This window comes from Bos javanicus, chromosome 25 (genome assembly GCF_032452875.1).
Source record: "Bos javanicus breed banteng chromosome 25, ARS-OSU_banteng_1.0, whole genome shotgun sequence".
Taxonomy (NCBI): Eukaryota; Metazoa; Chordata; class Mammalia; order Artiodactyla; family Bovidae; genus Bos; species Bos javanicus.
In genome coordinates this window covers 19,594,965-19,616,216 of record NC_083892.1, presented here as the reverse complement: position 1 = coordinate 19,616,216, position 21,252 = coordinate 19,594,965, and the positions used below count along the sequence as shown (strand labels likewise).

The window sequence follows — 21,252 nt, the reverse complement described above, 5'->3', positions numbered from 1 at the left end:
GTTCTATGAAGACCTACAAGACCTTCTAGAACTAACACCCAAAAGAGATGTCCTTTTCATCATAGGGGACTAGAATGCAAAAGTAGGAAGTCAAGAAATACCTGGAGTAACAGGCAAGTTTGGCCTTGGAGTATAAAATGAAGCAGGGCAAAGGGTAACAGAGTTTTGTCAAGAGAATGCACTGGTCATAGCAAACACCCTCTTCCAGCAACACAAGAGATGACTCTACACATGAACATCACCAGATGGTCAATACCAAAATCAGATTGATTATATTCTTTGCAGCCAAAGATGGAGAAGCTCTATACAGGCAACAAAAACAAGACCAGGAGCCGACTGTGGCTCAGATCATGAACTCCTTATTGCCAAATTCAGACTGAAATTGAAGAAAGTAGGGAAAACCACTAGGCCATTCAGGTATGATCTAAATCGAATCACCTACAATTATATAGTGGAAGTGACAAACAGATTTACGGGTTTAGATCAGATAGCCAGAATACCTGAAGAATTATGGGCAGAGGTTTGTGACATTGTACAGGAGGCAGTGATCAAGACCATCCCCAAGAAAGAAATGCAAAAAGGCAAAATGGTTGTCTGAGGAGGCCTTACAAATAGCTGAGAAAAGAGAAGCAAAAGGCAAAGGAGAAAAGGAAAGATATACCCATCTGAATGTAAAGTTCCAAAGAATAGCAAGGAGAAAGTTTCAAAGAATAGCAAGGAGAGATAAAAAAGTGATGAATGCAAACAAATAGAGGAAAACAGTAGAATGGGAAAGACTAGAGAGCTCTTCAAAAAAGTTAGAGATATCAAAGGAACATTTCATGCAAAGATGGGCACAATAAAGGACAGAAAGGACCTAACAGAAGGAGGAGATATTAAGAAGAGGCAACAAGAATACACAGAAGAATTATACAAAAAAGGTCTTAATGACCAGATAACCCACAATGGTGTGATCACTCATCTAGAGCCAGAGATCCTGGAGTGTGACATTAAGTGGGCCTTAGGAAGCATCACTATGAACAAAGCTAGTGGAGGTGATGGAATTCCAGTTGAGCTATTTCAAATCCTAAAAGATGATGCTGTGAAAGTGCTGCACCCAATATGCCAGCAAATTTAGAAAACTCAGCAGTGGCCACAGGACTGGAAAAGGTCAGTTTGCATTCCAATCCCAAAGAAAGGCAATGCCAAAGAATGTTCAAACTACCATACAGTTGCACTCACCTCACATGCTAGCAAAGTAATGCTCAAAATTTTCCAAGGCAGGCTTCAACAGTACGTGAACTGTGAACTTCCAGATGTTCAAGCTGGATTTAGAAAAGGCTGAGGAACCAGAGATCAAATTGCCAATATCTGTTGGATCATAGAAAAATCCAGAGAATTACAGAAAAAATCAACTTCTGCTTTACTGACTAAGCAAAAGCCTTTGACTGTGTGGATCACAATGAACTGAGGAAAATTCTTAAAGAGATGGGAATACCAGACGACCTGACCTACCTCCTGAGAAATCTGTATGCAGGTCAAGAAGCAACAGTTAGAGCTGGACATGGAACAACAGACTGGTTCCCAATTGGGAAAGGAGTACATTAAGGCTGTATATTGTCACCCTGCTTGTTTATATGCAGAGTACATCATGCGAAATGCTGGGCTGGATGAAGCACAAGCTGGAATCAAGACTGCTGGGAGAAATATCAGTAATCTCGGATACGCAGATGACACCACCTTTATTGAAGAAAGCGAAGAAGGACTAAAGAGCCTCTTGATGAAAGTGAAAGAGGAGAGTGAAAAAGTTGGCTTAAAACTTAACATTCAAAAAACTAAGATCATTGCATCCCATCCCATCCCTTCATGGCAAAGAGATGGGGAAACAATGGAAACAGTGGCAGAATTTATTTTCTTGGGCTCCAAAATCACTGCAGATGGTGACTGCAGCCATGAAATTAAAAGACGCATGCTCCTTGGAAGAAAAGCTATGACCAACCTAGACAGCATATTCAAAAGCAGAGACATTACTTTGCTGACAAAGAATCCAAATAGTCAAAGCTATGGTTTTTCCAGTAGTCATGTATGGATGTGAGAGTTGGACTATAAAGAAAGCTGAGCACCAAAGAATTGATGCTACTGAACTGTGGTGTTGGAGAAGACTCTTGAGAGTCCCTTGGACTGCAAGGAGATCCAACCAGTCCATCCTAAAGGAAATCAGTCCTTAATAGTCACTGGAAGGACTGATGCTGACGTTGAAACTCCAATACTTTGGCCACCTGATGGGAAGAACTGACTCATTGGAAAAGACATTGATGCTTGGAAAGATTGAAGACAGGAGGAGAAGGGGATGAGATGGTTGGATGGCATTACTGACTCAATGGACATTAGTTCGAGTAAACTCCGGGAGTTGGTGATGGACAGGGAGGCCTGGCATGCTGCAGTCCATGGGGTCACAAAGAGTCGGACACGACTTAGTGACTGAACTAACTAACTGAGAATCACCTGGCTGGTTAAATACAGATTCTGGGGTCCCACTGCAGGTTTCATGAAAGTGAAGTTCTTCCGGTGGGACTAACGTGTATTTAAAGATAATTGTACTAAAGGTTCTAAAGATGTGTTAAGATAACGTAGTTTAAAGTGGGTTAATACAATATTGTAATTAGCCTCCAATTTAAATAAATTTATATATTAAAAAAGTGGGTTTAGATGGATTTACATTACAGGCTTGTCCATTTAAAAACAGCATTCTCCCATTCTGAAAACATTTGTTAAATGTCTACAATGTGCCAGGCACAATGCTATGTCCTAAGGAGACAGTAGGGTCTCTCAAACAGATGTTTTAATCTCCTTGTGACCTTTAAGGAGATGATGGGTTCAGAAACTATTAAAAATGTATGTCCTTCAATAAAAATGTCGGTTTTCAAAAAGTGTCTAAAACATGGGGGAAGAAAATCTGACAAGCCTTCCTTAAAGCATTAAAAAAACTCCCTTTATTATTATTATTACATGCTATTTAAAATAATTAATTACTTTGGAGTTACTGCATGCACAAAGTATATTAACCAAAACAGTAGACACACAGGATAATGTCATGCAGAAATCAAGTTATACAATACGAAGTGACTTTTGTCCTGGATAAAAGGGGAAAACGTCATTTCACATTTTCCCCAGTATTTCAGAAACCAACCTAGATTTCCAGAACTGTTACCAAGCCAGGGAAAACTTTAGTAAGGTGGGGCTGAGGGCTCTGTGTGCAGTGAGTAGGGGAGGACAGGATGGATGGATGAGAAGAAGCTGCAGAAAGGAACCCCAGGACATTCAGCCGACTTCTGAAAGTGGCTACGACTGTCATGGTCGCCTCGTTCAGAGAATGTGGTGAGGTGCTTGCTCCTCCCTCGACCCCACAATCTCGACCACCACCACTTTGGAACAGTGGCGACATTCATGACCCACCATGCCCCAACCCAGCCTCCCAAATCTCCCAGGCGCAGTCAGCCCTCAAAGAACTCCATCAATCCCCTCAGGCTCCGCCAAACTGCATGCTGCAGTTCATGGGGTCACAGAGAGCTGGACACGACTGAGCAACTGAACTGAACTGAACTGAAAAGAGAAGAAAAGGCTGCGGTCGTTAATAGATAAGAGCTATTAAAGATTGGAAGTCATAAAGCAGGTGGACATGTTGGACAAATGAAAACGTACCAACTGCCTAACATGCACGCAGCAGGGCATGCACTAGATCTGGGCATGTTTTCTCAGTGGAATCTTGGTGAAGGCGAGGGTTTGGAGATGGGTGAGATTTGGAGATGTTAAAATTTATTTTTATTGAGGTATAGTTTATTTACAACTTTAGTTTGTTTGAAGTGTACAACATAGTGATTCAAAAATTTTATAGGTGGTACTCCATTTAAAATTATTATAAAATAATGGCTATGTTCTCTGAGCAGTACAACAGTTCCTGGTAGCTATTTATTTTATACATAGTAGTTTGTACCTCTTAACTCTGTCCTCTATCTTTCTCTTCCTCCTTCCCTCTCCCAGTGGCAAGGACTGGTTTGGTCTCTATATTTGTAAGTCTATTTCTGTTTTGTTATATTCACTCATTCATTTTTTAGATTCCACATGTAAAGTATTTCTGTTGTCTGTCTGACTTGTTTCACTAAGTGTGATACCCACCGTGTCCATCCGTATTGCTGCAAATGGCAAAATTTCATTCTTTTTTTAATGAGTAGTATTCCATTGTGTATATACACACGTATGTATATACACATCTTCTTTACCGTTTTTCCAGCAGGGGGACACTTAGCTTTCTTCCTTATCTTGGATGTTGTAAATAAGGCTGATATGAACACTTGAGTGTGTGAGTCTTTTCAAGACTCCTCTTTGTAAAATGTATGAACCCCAATGATAAACAGAAAAAGATCTTGTGAGGAGGGGAGAGGTGGGTTTGTTCATATTTCAAGTGGAAACCATTTACCTACAAAATAATGCTGATCAGCAACCCTGGATGCTAGGAAACAGTGGAACAATATCTTCAATGTTCTGAGGAAATACGCTATTTAAAGGAGATTTTCTATCTACAGTGTGAATAAAAAAGAAACATTTTCAGCCAGGCAATTACTCAGAAACTTTACTTTCTCCTCTCAGAAAGTTACTTGTGGTTTTACTCCAGCAAAGTGAGGATAAAAACCAAGAAATGGGTTTTCAATTGGAAGATTCAGTATACCAGAAAAAGTGGAACTAACCCAAAAGTGCGATAGTGAAAAGCCACAATATAGTTGCATAGAAGGCTTAGAAAACCATCTGTCCAAATCTCTGCTCATGAATTAGATAGATTATTCTTATCTAGTTTTGGTATCAAAGTTATTTGCTTTAATAAAATGATTTTGACAAATTTTGCAGTTTTTATATTTTCTGGAAAACTTTGTAATAAATAGAGATTCTTTGCAAATAGTTAAAACTCACCTCGGTACTTTTTGGGGGGAATGGAGTGGATGACTTTTGATTAACATTTCCATTTTGTAAAAGTAGGTAGTTATGCATCAGTTCAAGTTTTCTAGTTTTTTTCTTGGACATATTTACTTACTTACAGTTTTCAGAGGTAGTCTCTTATTTTTAGGATTTGAGAAAACTGATGTATAACTTACACACTGTCAAGTTTTGAGAAGTGTATGCAATCAATATATAGAACAATTGTATTACCCCCCAAATCCTTACATGCTGGTACATTGCAGTCAACCCATTCCCCTATTTCTAGATTCTAGCAACCATTGATCTGTTTTCTGTCTCTTAAGTTTTGCTTCTTCTAGAATGTCATGCAAACATAATTAGTTGCCTTTGGAGTCTGGCTTATTTCACTCAGTAGAAGAGTGAAACTTCTAAGCCTTTAAGAGTCTTTAAGAAGCATTTAAGAGTCAACCAAGAGAGTTCCAGAAAAACATCTATTTCTGCTTTATTGACTATGCCAAAGCCTTTGACTGTGTGGATCACAGTCAACTGTGGTAAATTCTGAAAGAGATGGGAATACCGGACCACCTGACCTGCCTCTTGAGAAACCTATATGCAGGTGAGGAAGCAACAGTTAGAACTGGACATGGAACAACAGACTGGTTCCAAATAGGAAAAGGAGTACGTCAAGGCTGTGTATTGTCACCCTGCTTATTTAACTTATATGCAGAGTACATCATGAGAAACACTGGGCTGGAAGAAGCACAAGGTGGGATCAAGCACAAGCTGGAATCAAGATTGCTGGGAGAAATATCAATAACCTCAGATATGCAGATGACACCACCCTTATGGCAGAAAGTGAAGAGGAACTCAAAAGCCTGTTAATGAAAGTGAAAGAGGAGAGTGAAAAGTTGGCTTAAAGCTCAACATTCAGGAAACTAAGATCATGGCATCCGGTCCCATCACTTCATGGCAAACAGATGGGGAAATGGTGGAAACAGTGTCAGACTTTATTTTTTTGGGCTCCAAAATCACTGCAGATGGTGATTGCAGCCATGAAATTAAAAGACCATTACTCCTTGGAAGGAAAGTTATGACCAACCTTAGATAGAATATTGAAAAGCAGAGATATTACTTTGGCAACAAAGGTCCGTCTAGTCAAGGCTATGGTTTTTCCAGTGGTCATGTATGGATGTAAGAGTTGGACTGGGAAGAAAGCTGAGTGCCAAAGAATTGATGCTTTTGAACTGTGGTATTGGAGAAGACTCTTGAGAGTCCCTTGGACTGCAAGAAGATCCAGCCAGTCCATCCTAAAGGAGTTCAGTCCTGGATGTTCATTGGAAGGACTGATGCTGAAGCTGAAACTCCAATACTTTGGCCACCTCATGCGAATAGTTGACTTATTGGAAAAGACCCTGATGCTGGGAGGGATTGGGGGCAGGAGGAGAAGGGGATGACAGAGGATGAGATGGTTGGATGGCATCGCTGACTTGAAGGAACATGAGTTTGAGTGAATTCCGGGAGTTGGTGATGGACAGGGAGGCCTGGCGTGCTGTGATTCATGGGGTCGCAAAGAGTTGGACACGACTGAGCGACTGAACTGAACTGAACTGATCCACTTACCACTTATCCATAGTACTTATACATTTATCACCAGGGAAATCTGGAGTCTCTTTTGTAAGAACACTTATCCCATTCATGAAGTCCTCACCCTCATGATCTAATCACTTCCCAAATGCCTATCCTCCTATCATCTCACCTTTGTTAGGCTTCAGCAAACAAATTTTGGGTGAACACATTCAGACCATAGCATACTAGATACAAATACCTTGTTGGATATATTTTCACCCAGTGCAAATATTTTCTCCCAGTCAGTGGCTTGTATTTTCATTTCCTTAACAATGTTTATTAACAGCATAAAATTTAATTTTGTTAAAGTCCAATTTATCAGTTTTTTTTTCTTTCATGGGTTATGGTTTTTGTCATAGCCAAGAAATCTTTGACTAAGACAAGGCCATAAAAATTTTCCCGTTTTCTCTACAGTCTTACAGTTTTGGGTTTTATACTTCGGTCTATGATCTATCAAATAAAAACCTTTTTTAAAGAATAGTTAAAGTTTCATAGAAAAATAAGAAAAATAGTAAAAAGAGTCCTCATATACTTCATATCCAATTTCCTCTATCATTAACACGTCATAGTAGTGTGGTACCTTTTTCACAATTAGTGAATGCAATGTTATTGCATTAGCTAAAGTTCATATTTTGTTCAGATTTCCTAAGTGTTCACCTAATGTTTTTCTGTTCCAGGATCCCAACCAGAATAGCATATTACATTTAATCTTCAAGTCTCTTTAGGCTTCTCTTTTAAGTCTTATTTAAAAACTTGTCCTTCTTGTACCTGTCCCTTCCACATGAGAAGTCTGACTGTGAATAGGAGATGAATGAAATGAAGGTGAAGTTATAGTTACCTGAATGACACACACCAACTTTGTGGTAGTGGAGGGAGACCAACAGCCAGGAACCTTGGGAAAGGAACATCTTAGACCCTGAAGAGACTGAGGGAAAGGAGGACATTAATGATCTTTGGCATTCAGAACCACTGGTGGAGTATGCCTTGTGAAGGAAAATGCTATGATGTAATTCTCCCAAACTGTTCCGTGCATACTAAACTTGACTATCATCTTTTAAAAGTCTTATGTCTTTTATCAGATGGTTCTGATCACAATTTAATCACCATTCTTAACAAGGCAAGAGTAGTGGTAGGAATACAGAGTTCAGTTCAGTCGTGTCTGACTCTTTGCGACCCCGTGGATTGCAGCATGCCAGGCTTCCCTATCTATTACCAACTCCTGGAGCTTGCTCAGACTCACGTCCATTGAGTTGATGATGCCATCCAACCATCACATCCTCTGTCATCCCCTTTTCCTCCTGCCTTCAATTTTTCCAAGCATCAGAGTCTTTTCCAATGAGTCAGTTCTTCTCATCAGGTGGCCAAAGTATTGAAGCTTCAGTTTCAGCATCAGTCCTTCCAATGAATATTCAGGACTGAGTTCCTTTAGGATGGACTAGTTTGATCTCCTTGCAGTCCAAGGGACTCTCAAAAGTCTTCTCCAACACCACAGTTCAGAAGCATCAATTCTTCGGCTCTCAGCTTTCTTTACAGTCAAACTCTTTCATCCATACATGACTACTGGAAAAACCATAGGAATACACAGAAGAACTGTACAAAGAAGTCTTAATGACCCAGATAACCATGATGGTGTCACTAACCAAGAGCCAGACATCCTGGAGTGTGAAGTCAGGTGGGCCTTAGTAAGTACTACCATGAACAAAACTAGTGGAGGTGATGGAACTCCAGCTGAGTTATTTTGAGCCCTAAACAATGATGCTATTAAAGTGCTGCACTCAATATGCTAGCAAATTTGGAAAACTCAGCAGTGACTACAGGACTGGACAAGATAAGTTTTCATTCAAATCCTAAAGAAGGGCAATGCCAAGGAAAGTTCAAACTACTGCACAAATGTGCTCATTTCACATGCTAGCAAAGTAATTCTCAAAATCCTTCAAGCTAGGCTTCAGCAGTCTGTGAACTCAGAACTTCCAGATGTATAAGCTGGATTTAGAAAAGGCAGAGGAACCAGAGATGAAATTGCCAACAGTTGTTGGATCATAGAGAAAGCAAGAGAATTCCAGAAAAAACATCTGCTTCACTGACTACACTAAAGCCTTTGAGTGTTTGGATCACAATAAACTGTGGAAAATTCTTAAAGAGATGGGACTATCAAACCACCTTACCTGCCTCCTGCAAAACCTGTATGCAGGTCAAGAAGCAACAGTTAGAACCAGACATGGAACAACAGACTGGTTCCAAATTGGGAAAGGAGTATGTGAAGGCTGTATATTGTCACCCTGCCTATTTAACTTATATGCAGAGTACATCATATGAAATGCCAGGTGGATTTTTTTCCAGGAAGCACAAGCTGGAATCAAGATTGCAGGGAGAAATATCAATAACCTTAGATATGTAGCTAACATCACCCTTATGGCACAAAGTAAAGAGGAACTAAAGAGCCTCTTGATGAGGGTGAAAGAGGAGAGTGAAAAGCTGGCTTAAAACTCAGCATTCAAAAAACCAAGATCATGGCATCCAGTCCCATCACTTCATGGCAAATAGATGGGGAAACAATGGAAACAGTGACATACTTTATTTTCTTGGGCTCCAGAATGACTGCAGATGGTGACTGCAACTATGAGATTAAAAGAGGCTTGCTCCTTGGAAGAAAGCTATGACAAACTTGGACAGAATAGTAAAAAGCAGAGACATCACTTTGCCAACAAAGGTCCATATAGTTAAAGTTATGGCTTTTTTGGTAGTCATCCCCACTCCAGCACTCTTGCCTGGAAAACCTCATGGATGGAGGAGCCTGGTGGGCCGCAGTCCATGGGGTCATTAAGAGTCGGACAAGACTCAGCGACTTCACTTTCACTTTTCACTTTCATGTATTGGAGAAGGAAATGGCAACCCACTCCAGTGTTCTTGCCTGGAGAATCCCAGGGATGGGGGAGCCTTGTGGACTGCCGTCTATGGGGTTGCACAGAGTTGGACACGACTGAAGCGAGTTAGCAGCAGCAGCAGCATGGATGTGAGAGCTGGACCATGAAGAAGGCTAGAGCACTGAAGAACTGATGCTTTTGAATTGTGGTGCTAGAGAAGACTCTTGAGAGTCCCTAGGGCAGCAAGGAGATTAAAGCAGTCAATATTCAGGTAATCAACCCTGAATATTCATTGGAAGGGCTGATGCTGAAGGTGAAGTTCCAATTCTTTGGCCACCTGATACAAATAACTCATTGGAAAAGACCTTGATGCTGGGAAAGATTGATGGCATGAGAAGAAGATAACAGAGGATGAGATGGTTTGGTGGCATCATTTACTCAATGGACATGAGTTTGAGCAAACTCTAGGAGATAGTGAAGGACAGGGAAGCCAGGCATGCTGCAGTCCATGGGGTCGCAAAGAGTTGGACATGACTGAACAACTGAACAACAGTAACTCTTTAACATTAATGATAAGCATACTGGAAATACCAGTGGATGGCTCCACTTCCCATGTAGTACAGTTGTCAACACCCACGTCTTACTCATCCCTTCTTTTGTAGCTATTGTTCTGTCTTTCAATGGGGGCAGCTAAATGCCTCTGTTGTTGGTACAGACAAGTGAAAGGGTTGCATTCATATTCCTCAAATAGTCTCTCAAAAGGCAAAGGCTAGATTCAATTATTTATACCAAACTGAGGATCTTAATGTTTATAAACTGGCCAGAAGGATATGTTTGAGGCACTGTGAACCTGTGTGATGTCTGACTGAGATGGGTCCCACTGAGAGGCATGAACAATTGAAAAACTTTCCAGGGGTACCAGTTGTACCCACATAATTGGGTATGAATCGAGCTATCAACTTGTTTCCCTTCAAAAAACATTGCCTTGCTCCTTTGAGATGGTCATAAGAGAGCAGGCATTTAGGAAGGCAGTTAAATCAGAATCTCACGACCAAGGTGGTTTAGAGTGGTAGAACTTCCCTAGATTTTCTTTTTGCAGGCCAGCATGGAGTCAATGTAATTACTATTACATTGTGCTATTCATGAATCAGTGCCTCAGTACAAGTGAAATGGTGAATACAGAAATGTGAGAAAGCCACTTGATTTTCTAAGGTTAACTAAATTGGTTTATAGGATTTGTTTAGCTAGTTGGGTCTGAGACCTGGGAGACATGGTTAAGGTAAAATACTGTAGGTTAGCCTCATCATGTTGCTTAAAGTTCTACTGATAGTAGTCTTAATAATTGTATGAGGCAAATTAAATAAATTTGAACCAAATAAATTTGGTTCAAATCTAAGATTAACCAGAGAAGCTGATGAGGTAGTATACTCAAGGGGAAATATGCTAGAAGTCAAGATGGGAGATATTATTGGGAGACAATTTTTCATGGGTCTTCTGCGTATGATTTTCAAGAAAATATATTAACTGCCTTTTGGTTATGCAAGGATTTTGCAAGGATGATTATAGAGCAGGTGGCTTTTGACAAGAGACAACATCTCCCTCTGGACCAGTGGAAAGGTTTACTTAATGTTCAGTGTAATAAAATGTTTACTTCCAGAGCACATGTTGGCGGGTTTACTGACTGCCTATTATGAAGATTTGAGTTCCAGAAGCTCAGGGTTCCTCTTCTGTAACACAACCCTCTGAATAAACAGGTAGGATTGGGGAACTGACACAAATTATGATCTCTGCCTACTGTTACTGCTGTGAATAACAAAATCTAGTGTCTTTTTTTTTTTTTTTGACTGCATAGGGTCTTTGTTGCTATGTGTGGGCTTTCTCTAGCTGTGAGTGGGGATTGCTCCTGGTTGCAGTGTGAGGGCTTCTCATTGTGGGGACTTCTCTTGTTGTGGAGTAGAGGCTCTAGGCACACAGGCTTCAGTCATTGCAGATGTAGGCTCAGTAGTAGTGGTTTGCAGACTCTAGAGTGCAGGATCAATCGTTGTGGTCCACAGGCTTAGTTGCTCTGCGGCATGTGGAATCTTCCCGGACCAGGGATCGAACCTGTGTCTCCTGCATTGGCAGATATATTCTTATCCACTGTACCACCAGGGAAGTCTCAAGTCTTATGTTCTTGACCTAGGATTCCAGTGTCTTCTGCCAGTATTCATGGAACTGTGGTAAGCTAACTTGACAATTTACAGGTAGGGTAAAATCTCAGACCCTTCGTAGTTCAGTTCTTGACAACAGGTCACTTACTCTAATCATCAAAAGTTGCAGTCTTTCTTCTTTGGGGTTTCAGTTTGTGTACACACACACACAGAGTGATAGACACACACACACAGAGACAGACAGAGACACAGAGGGAGAGAGAAGAAGAGGGGACTGAGAAGGAGAAGAGAGAGAAGGAGGAGAAGGAGAGGGGAGAAGGAAAGAAAAGAGGAGAGGAGAGAGGGGAGGGGAGGGAGAGTGAGGTTGAGAAAGACAGAGAGAGGGAGAGAGATACTTCTCTGTATCTAGTTGTAGGCAGCAGCCAGAAAGGCATAGTAGTCACTGGTTGGGAATGATGCTGAGCAAGGCCCTGTGGGTCTCCTGAGAACAAAGATTTTGTGTGTCCCCCATTTCTTTGACAGGAAACAGCCTTCATTCAGCCTCCGTGACCTTCCCTGAGTTCCAGTGGGCAGATTCAAGCAGTTGTTAATTGGGGAAGGGAGGGGGCTTGTGAGACCAGGGAGAAACAGTCAAGGGTAGCCTTGGGGCAGGGTCCTGTTTCCCCATAAGTGGATATACACAACGATATCTTTGCCTCCTCCAGGTGGGAAAAGTTAACAGTTAATGACAGTATGCTGCTCACAAGCATGTAGAACCTTAGACCAGTTGGAACTGAAGGTTGATGATGCTGACTCCTACTTACCTTACCACTAATCCACAGAAGACTGTCCATGTACGGATCGATTACTATAAAACTTATTATCTTCTTCAAGTTGGGACATTTGAGGGCATTAGCTTGCTGTGGCCCCCTTTACCTGGCAAGGCAATGAAACTATCCTTTTCTACTTCACCCAAAAGTCTGTCTCCAAGATTCAGTTTGGCACTGGTGTACAGAGAAGCTGAGCTTTCGACATCAGAAATGAATCTCATAGCAGCTTTATTTCTTGGCCTTATCAATATTAGCAAAAGTCAGAAAGATTTGTTCCAGTGTTATCTGGCTGATGAAGTAGTCTACTAGATTGAATAGTGTTTTAGCTTCCTCCATAATATGAAACACCTTTAACAGAAAAAAAAAAAAGAAAATCATGGTGTTACCATTGCTGTATCCTCAGACAAACCTTTTCCCCACCCAATCACTTCCCAATTCCTGCCAGGTTTATGCCTAGGAACAAAAAGATACGGAAGGGGGAAGTTAGAAGAAGGAAAACATGAAAAATAGAGACGAGGAGACAGTTCTTTATTTCTATTCTCTTAATAGGTATGGAATATTAGAGGTAGGGTCAGAAGTATCAATCAAACTACAGGGGCCTGTGGAAAGTAACTTAAAAGTTCTCCTCTGCAAATATTCTGTTCCCATTCCACATGCTTGAATCTCTGTGCTTCCCATTAGTCTCCATTAACACATAATGTTAGAAATGTATGATTTCAACAATCACCTTTCCCCAACAAATTCCCTTGCTGGGAATGTAGTAGCCAATAATTCCGTGATGATCCTGATTTATGATGTTACCTAAGAAAGGAAAGATTTGACAGGTGAGTAATAGAGAGGACACTGTTTACAAAATTCCCCAATAATTCCCTTTCCAGTTATCCCACCAATAGAGAAATAATATATGCAGTTAAAACAAAGATGACATAATTCCATTTTTACTACATATGACTGTTAAGTATTTCAATAGATTTACTTCCATATGAAATATGGTCTTATTGCTCACAGTTTGTAAAAATTGCAGAGAGTAGGATAATCACTTTTAGACATGGAAAAAATAACTCACATGCTCTTTGCCAAAGCAGAATTACATGAACTCTAATGTTCTGTAGGACTCAGTTTCTAAACGTTGTCCTGAAACTATGTTCATAAAAATTGGGTATGGTTTCTTTTTCCTGTTGTGTGTATCTGTGTGTATGTGTGGTATTTGTGTGTGGTGTGTGTGTGTGTGTGTGTGTAGTGTAGGATCTGTATAGTACTCTTATGAGTAGGCAATCTTCATCCTAAAGGAAAGAGGAAATTCATGTCTATATAAAACAAATGTGAAGGCATTCACTGCAGAAATGAAATTGAGGTAGTAATACTATAGCTACTCCTAAAATAGGATGTATTTGTATTTATTGTTACACAGTTGAAGACTACTGCAAATGGAATAAGTTGGGATTAAGATATTTTAAATAAATAATCTCTATGTCAATTATAATAAGGGATTTTCTTTTTTAATAAATCTCTGCATAACCTCCATGAATAAGGAAAAATTTTTTAAACTTTAAAAACTGTAAACTATACCAAGCATATAAAAGTATATGGAAATAAATGTACAGTTTAGTGAATTATAATAAAGTTAACAAACATGTCCATGGAGAAGGAAATGGCAACCCACTCCAGTGTTCTTGCCTGGAGAATCCCATGGGCAGAGGAGACTGGCGGGCCACAGTCCACGGGGTCGCAAAGAGTCGGACACAACTGAGCGACTTTGTTGTTGTTCAGTCACTCTCTGTGACCCCATGGACTGCAGCATGCCAGACTTCCCTGTCCTTCACCATTTCCTGGAGCTTGCTCAAACTCATGTCCATTGAGTCAGTGATGCCACCCAAACATCTCATCCTCTGTTGTCCACTTTTCCTCCTGCCTTCAATCTTTCCCAGCATCAGGGGCTTCTCTAATGAGTCAGCTCTTCACAGCAGGAGGCCAAAATATTGAAGCCAGAATAACCCACCTAAGCCTCTTCTCAATTTCTAACCCATATAAATGTGATAAGTGTTTATTGTTGTTTTAGGTCACTAAAATCTTAGATCACTAAGTTAAGTTTTGGTAATTTGCAGCTGCTGCTATTGCTGTTTAGTCGCTAAGTTGAGAGGTAACTAACACAGCTTCTGCTTTGGGGCTATTACATTCAACTTTATTTTGAACATTCTCTACCTGTCCCCTGGTACTTATATGAAATCATTTTCCTGAGGGACAGAGGTTTGAGTATCATTAACATTAGTGGACATTGACAAAGTTTTTCAAGTATCTTATGTTCCCCCCAGCCATGTGTGAGACTCTCCTTTTTTCTTCTCTGTACCAACTCTTGGTATGGTTAATTAAAAAATTTTAGCCATTTTGATGTGTGTGCCAATTTAAATTTGCATTTACCAGATGCCTAATAATTCTGAACACCTTTTTATATGTTTCCTGCTTGTTTTGGTTGTTTTTTCAATATTGAAAACTTCTCTCTCTGAAACTTATAAATTTCTGTTTTCCCTAGCTGTTAGGAATAACAAAATTAACTCTTTCTCTGGCTATGTACAGCATAACTGCTGATTGCACATGTTATTGCTGTCAGAGATTTTGGCCTGTTTGTATTCTGGGTTCTTGGGGAAATACTCTGCCACCTAGTTTTTGTTAAAAATGTTTTCATGAATTTTTGCTTATATCATTCTATTTCTTCCATTTTGTTAAGAAATTTGGGAAAATTCAAAACTGATCATTTGGTTTTAATTTCAGTAATTATAATTTTTGTATCTGAGCATTTTGTTTGCCTTTTTTTCAAATCTGCTTTGTTTATTTCTAAAGAAAATTCTGAAGTGTCACACATACAGCAAACAAATAAAACCATAATTGAAAAGACACATGTAACCTAATGTTCATAGCAGCACTGTTTACAATAGCTAGGACATGGAAACATCCTGGATGTCCATCAACAGATAAATGGATAAAGAAGATGTGGTATGTATATGTATATATATATATATATATATATATATATATACACACACATACATACACATACACACAATGGAATATTACTCAGCTATAAAGGGAATGAATTTGAATCAGTTCTAGAGAGGTGGATGAACCTAGAGCCTGTTATATAGAGTGAAGTAAGTCACAAAGAGAAAAATAAACACTGTATATTAATGCATACATGTGGAATCTAGAAAAATGGTATCAATGAACCTATTTGCAGAGAAAGAATGGAGATGGAGATATAGAGAACAGATTGTGGACACCGTGGTGGGAAGGAAAGAGTGGGATGAATGGAGAAAGTAGTATTGACGTATGTATAGTACCACGCCTAAAAGAGCTATCTGGTGAGAAGTTGCTGTATAACACAGGGAGCCCAGCCTGGCCCTCTGTTATGACCTAGAAGTGTGAGATGGGGGGTGGAGGGAGGCTCAAGAGGGAGGTGATATACATATATAGTAAGGACTGATTTGCATAGTTGTACAGCAGAAACCAACGCAACATTGTAAAGCAATTTTCCTCTGATGAAAAAAGTAAATCATAATTATACTGCTCAATGAATTTTCACAAAGTTCATTGCATCTTTTATGTGTGGCTTTACTTTTCTTTCTGTATTGTGTTTGGATTGTATGCTATGTAGTTGCAGTTTGTGCATTCTCACTGATGAATACTATTCCAATGTATACGTACAGTATTCCACTTCAGTAGAATATGATTCCACTGGATCATATTCCATCATATTATGAATATGCCATAATTTATTTATCCATCCCATTGATGGATGGAAGTTTTAGCCATTATGTGTAGTACATTAATAAACAGTCTTTTACATATTTTTTAGTGAACATAGTGAACATATGAACTCATTCCTACTATGTACCTTAGAAGTAGAAAAAGAGAGAGTATCCTTCACAGTTCGTTTTATGAGACAGTATAACCTTAATGCTAAAATTAGACACCACAAATTACAAGAAAAGAAAATTATAGACCAGCATATCTTCTAAGCATAGCAGAAAATACACTTAGCAAATACTAGTAAATTGAATCTAACATTACAGAAAAAAGGGAATACATTACAACCAAGTGAGAGTTATTCCAGGAATACAATGTTGGCCTACATTAAAAACTTGACCAATGTAATTCCCTACACTAGTAGAAAAAAGGGCAAAGATTATTAAGTCATTTTGATGGATGTATAAACAAAACTCTCTTTTTGGCTGTTGACAATCTGATGGTAATGTATCTTGGTGCGGATCTCTCTGAGTTAATCCTATTTGAAACAATGATTTTAGATTTGTAGATTCAAAGCTTACATCAAATATGAGTTTTCAGCCATTGTATCTTCAAATGTTTTTTTTCCCCTTTTCCTTCTCTCTTTTCCTCTGGGACTCCCAAACTGCATATGTTGATCTTGATATTGTTCAACAGGTCTGTTAGGCTTTGTTCAATTTTCTTAAACCCTTTTTCTTTCTGTTCCTCAGACTTTACAATTTCAACTGTGCTATCTTCAAGCTTGCTGATTTTTCTCTATGTTCAAATATGCCTTTGAATCCATGTAGTGTATTTTTCTTTTCAGTAATTGTACTTTTCATCTTAGAATTTCTTTTGGCTTCTTTTAATACTTTCTATCTTTTTTATTGAGTTTCCAATTTCTTTCATACACTGTTTTCTTAAATTTGTCAATGTCTTCCTTTAGCTCTTTGAGCATTTTCAAGACACTTGAGTCCTTGTCTAGTAAGCCTTCCATCTGTTCTTCTTCAGAGATGGTTTGATTATTTTTTCTTTTGAGTGGGCCAAACTTTCCTATTACTTTGTTTTGTGATTTTTCCATGTGAAAGTGAACACTTGAATCTTAAAATACGATAACTCTGGGAATCAGATTCTCCCTTTTCTCCAGTGTTTGCTGTTTAAAAAAGCTTAACATTGTTGGAGGGTGTCTCTGTGCTGGAGATAAGCTTGAGGTTTAAGTGTGAGATCTCCTCAGATGTATTCTTTTTGTGCCTTCATCTTTCTCTGGCATAGGCAGTGATGTTCTAAAATTTTTTTGCATATATTGTGAGTTTTGAATATCATAAATCCCTAAATGTCTCACTTCTGAAAGGCAGGAAAGGGAAAAATGAAAAAAAGTACATTCTTTTTAAATTCCCTGCACGCTCTTTTAGCTGATGGTGGTTGCATTAATGGTGACCCGCCTTTGTGTCTTTAGGTCCTTGATTCAAAGGATTAATCTGTAATCAGAATACAGAGCCTTGATATTTGGAGGGCAAGGTCCTTATTGCCTACTATTATTCTTCAAGCTACTATAGGAACACTTGCATGGGGCTGGAAATTAGAAGATGGGTAGCCCTACTGCACTGTAATAAAGTGATTGAAATTAATCACAATTAATTTCTAGGGTCATACTTCCCCCAGAACCTGCAAATTTTCAAATAGACATTAGAGTTCCAGAATAATTACATCAGACAATTTCTGCCAGACTAATTATTGTCTAGGTGAAGAGATATATTCCTGGAGCTTTCTACTCTGTTATCTTCCCTGATGTCACTTTTTGCTAATTTTTGATTTTCTCTTTTATTTCATGCAAAGTTATTTTATTGGTTTCAAGATTCTTTCCTTTGGCTTCTAGCATTTTTTACCCTGATGTTTCTGTGTGTAGTTCTCTGGGTATTTATCTCTTTATACTTATATTTATTGACCATCTCAGATCTAGACATTAATGTTTTTCATTAAATTTGAGAAGTCTTCAGGGGCTAGTTTTTGGATATCTTTTGCCCCTTCCTTTTCTTTTGGTGCTCCCATTTTGCATATATAGATGTACTTAATGGTTCCCTACAGGTTTTTGAGGCTCTGTTAATTTTCTTCTTACTTTTTTCTTTTGTTCTTTGGATCACATTATCTCTATTGATCTATCTTCAATTTTGCTAATTCTGCTAGTTCAAATCTATTGTTGATCTCTACTGGAAAAATTTTCATTTTAGTTATTGTATGTTTCCATAACAGAATATGCTTTTGGTTCATTAAAAATAATTTTTAACTCTTTGGTGATATCTTTTATTTGTTGAGATTTTTCAGTATACCTTCCTTTATTTCCTGAAGCATTAACTTCGCCTATTGAATATATTTACTGTATCTTTGTAGTCTTTCCTAAGACTGAAATCTGGTTGCTTTCAGATTCCATTGCTAGCTTCCTGCCATCTCCTTTTCCTTGTATGGGTCACATTTTGTTTTGTACATGTCTCGTAAGTTTTTGTTGAAAACTGGATGTTTAAAAAAACTTTATTTTTTGTGGACCCCACTCCAGTACTCTTGCGTGGAAAATCCCATGGACGGAGGAGCCTGGTAGGCTGCAGTCCATGGGGTTGCTAAGAGTCGGACAAGACTCAGCGACTTCACTTTCACTTTTCATTTTCATGCATTGGAGGAGGAAATGGCAACCCACTCCAGTGTTCTTGCCTGGAGAATCCCAGGGACGGCGGGGCCTGGTGGGCTGCCGTCTATGGGGTCGCACAGAGTCGGACACGACTGAAGCGACTTAGCAGCAGCAGCAGCCAAATAACAGTGTTGTGATAGTTTCAAGTGAACACTGAAGGGACTCAGCTGTACATATATATGTATCCATTCCCCTACCCCCGCCCTGTCCCCAAACTACCCTTCCATCCAGGCTGCCACATAACATTGAGCAGAGTTTCATGTGCTATACAATAGTCCCTGGAAAACTGGGCATATAATTAGTATGTTGTGAAGTGAAGTGAAAGTCACTCAGTCATGTCCGACTCTTTGCGACCCAATGGACTATACAGTCCATGGCATTCTCCAGGCCAGAATACTGAAGTGGGTAACCTTTCTGTTTTCCAGGGAATCTTCCCAACCCAGTGATCGAACCCAGGTCTCCCACATTGCTGGTGGATTCTTTACCAGCTGAGCCACAAGGGAAGCCCAAGAATACTGGAGTGGGTAGCCTATCCCTTCTCCAGTGGAACTTTAACCGAGGAATCGAACCGGGGTCTCCTGCATTGCAGGCGGATTCTTTACCAACTGAGCTATCAACTGGTAATTTAAAACTTGTGGTTTGATTTTTCATTTAGTTTTTGACTGGCTGCAGTATTTTAGTGAAGTCTATTTGCCCTCCCCTCTGTGGTATAAAACCTCTGATGTTGCTCCCTAGAGGGCACTGCTTCAGGCATGTGCGTGGTCACCCGAGGATGACAGTTTCTTTTTTTTTTTTTTTTCAGTTTGAAATCAGAATTTATTGTCCCTCAGTTTTTTTTTTTCCTAATTTTATTTTATTTTTAAACTTTACATAATTGTATTAGTTTTGCCAAATATCAAAATGAATCTGCCACAGGTATACATGTGTTCCCCATCCCGAACCCTCCTCCCTCCTCCCTCCCCATACCATCCCTCTGGGCCGTCCCAGTGCACCAGCCCCAAGCATCCAGCATCGTGCATCGAACCTGGACTGGCAACTCGTTTCCTACATGATATTTTACATGTTTCATTGCCATTCTCCCAAATCTTCCCACCCTCTCCCTCTCCCACAGAGTCCATAAGACTGTTCTATACATCAGTGTCTCTTTTGCTGTCTCGTACACCGGGTTATTGTTACCATCTTTCTAAATTCCATATATATGCGTTAGTATACTGTATTTATGTTTTTCCTTCTGGCTTACTTCACTCTGTATAATAGGCTCCAGTTTCATCCACCTCATTAGAACTGATTCAAATGTATTCTTTTTAATGGCTGAGTAAGACTCCATTGTGTATATGTACCACAGCTTTCTTATCCATTCATCTGCTGATGGACATCTAGGTTGCTTCCATGTCTTGGCTATTATAAACAGTGCTGCGATGAACATTGGGGTACACGTGTCTCTTTCCCTTCTGGTTTCCTCAGTGTGTATGCCCAGCAGTGGGGTTGCTGGATCATAAGGCAGTTCTATTTCCAGTTTTTTAAGGAATCTCCACACTGTTCTCCATAGTGGCTGTACTAGTTTGCATTCCCACCAACAGTGTAAGAGGGTTCCCTTTTCTCCACACCCTCTCCAGCATTTATTATTTGTAGACTTTTGGATCGCAGCCATTCTGACTGGTGTGAAATGGTACCTCATAGTGGTTTTGATTTGCATTTCTCTGATAATGAGTGATGTTGAGCATCTTTTCATGTGTTTGTTAGCCATCTGTATGTCTTCTTTGGAGAAATGTCTATTTAGTTCTTTGGCCCATTTTTTGATTGGGTCGTTTATTTTTCTCCCATTCTGAAGGCTGTCTTTTCACCTTGCTAATAGTTTCCTTTGACGTGCAGAAGCTTTTAGGGTTAATTAGGTCCCATTTGTTTATTTTTGCTTTTATTTCCAATCTTCTGGGAGGTGGGTCATAGAGGATCCTGCTGTGATGTATGTCGGAGAGTGTTTTGCCTATGTTCTCCTCTAGGAGTTTTATAGTTTCTGGTCTTACGTTTAGATCTTTAATCCATTTTGAGTTTATTTTTGTGTATGGTGTTAGAAAGTGGTCCAGTTTCATTCTTTTACAAGTGGTTGACCAGATTTCCCAGCACCACTTGTTAAAGAGATTGTCTTTAATCCATTGTATATTCTTGCCTCCTTTGTCAAAGATAAGGTGTCCATATGTGCGTGGATTTATCTCTGGGCTTTCTATTTTATTCCATTGATCAATATTTCTGTCTTTGTGCCAGTACCATACTGTCTTGATAACTGTGGCTTTGTAGTAGAGCCTATCTGCAAATCAATCAATGTAATACACCACATTAACAAATTGAAAAATAAAAACCATATGATTATCTCAATAGATGCAGAGAAAGCCTTTGACAAAATTCAGCATCCATTTATGATAAAAACTCTCCAAAAA

General features: G+C 39.4%; 1 protein-coding gene across 1 annotated transcript in view; it reads right to left on the bottom strand.

Annotated features, from left to right (window-relative positions):
• Positions 1-12,589: 12,589 nt before the first annotated feature.
• Positions 12,590-21,252, bottom strand: part of LOC133238361 (phospholipid-transporting ATPase ABCA3-like) — a 219,104-nt gene continuing 210,441 nt past the window's right edge. Inside the window, exons 30-31 of the mRNA XM_061401372.1 lie at positions 13,106-13,179; positions 12,590-12,726 (exon numbers count right to left, since the gene is read on the bottom strand). Of these exons, the coding sequence (XP_061257356.1) occupies positions 12,607-12,726; positions 13,106-13,179 (194 nt within the window). The 3' untranslated portion in view covers positions 12,590-12,606. The remainder of the gene's footprint in view (positions 12,727-13,105; positions 13,180-21,252) is intronic.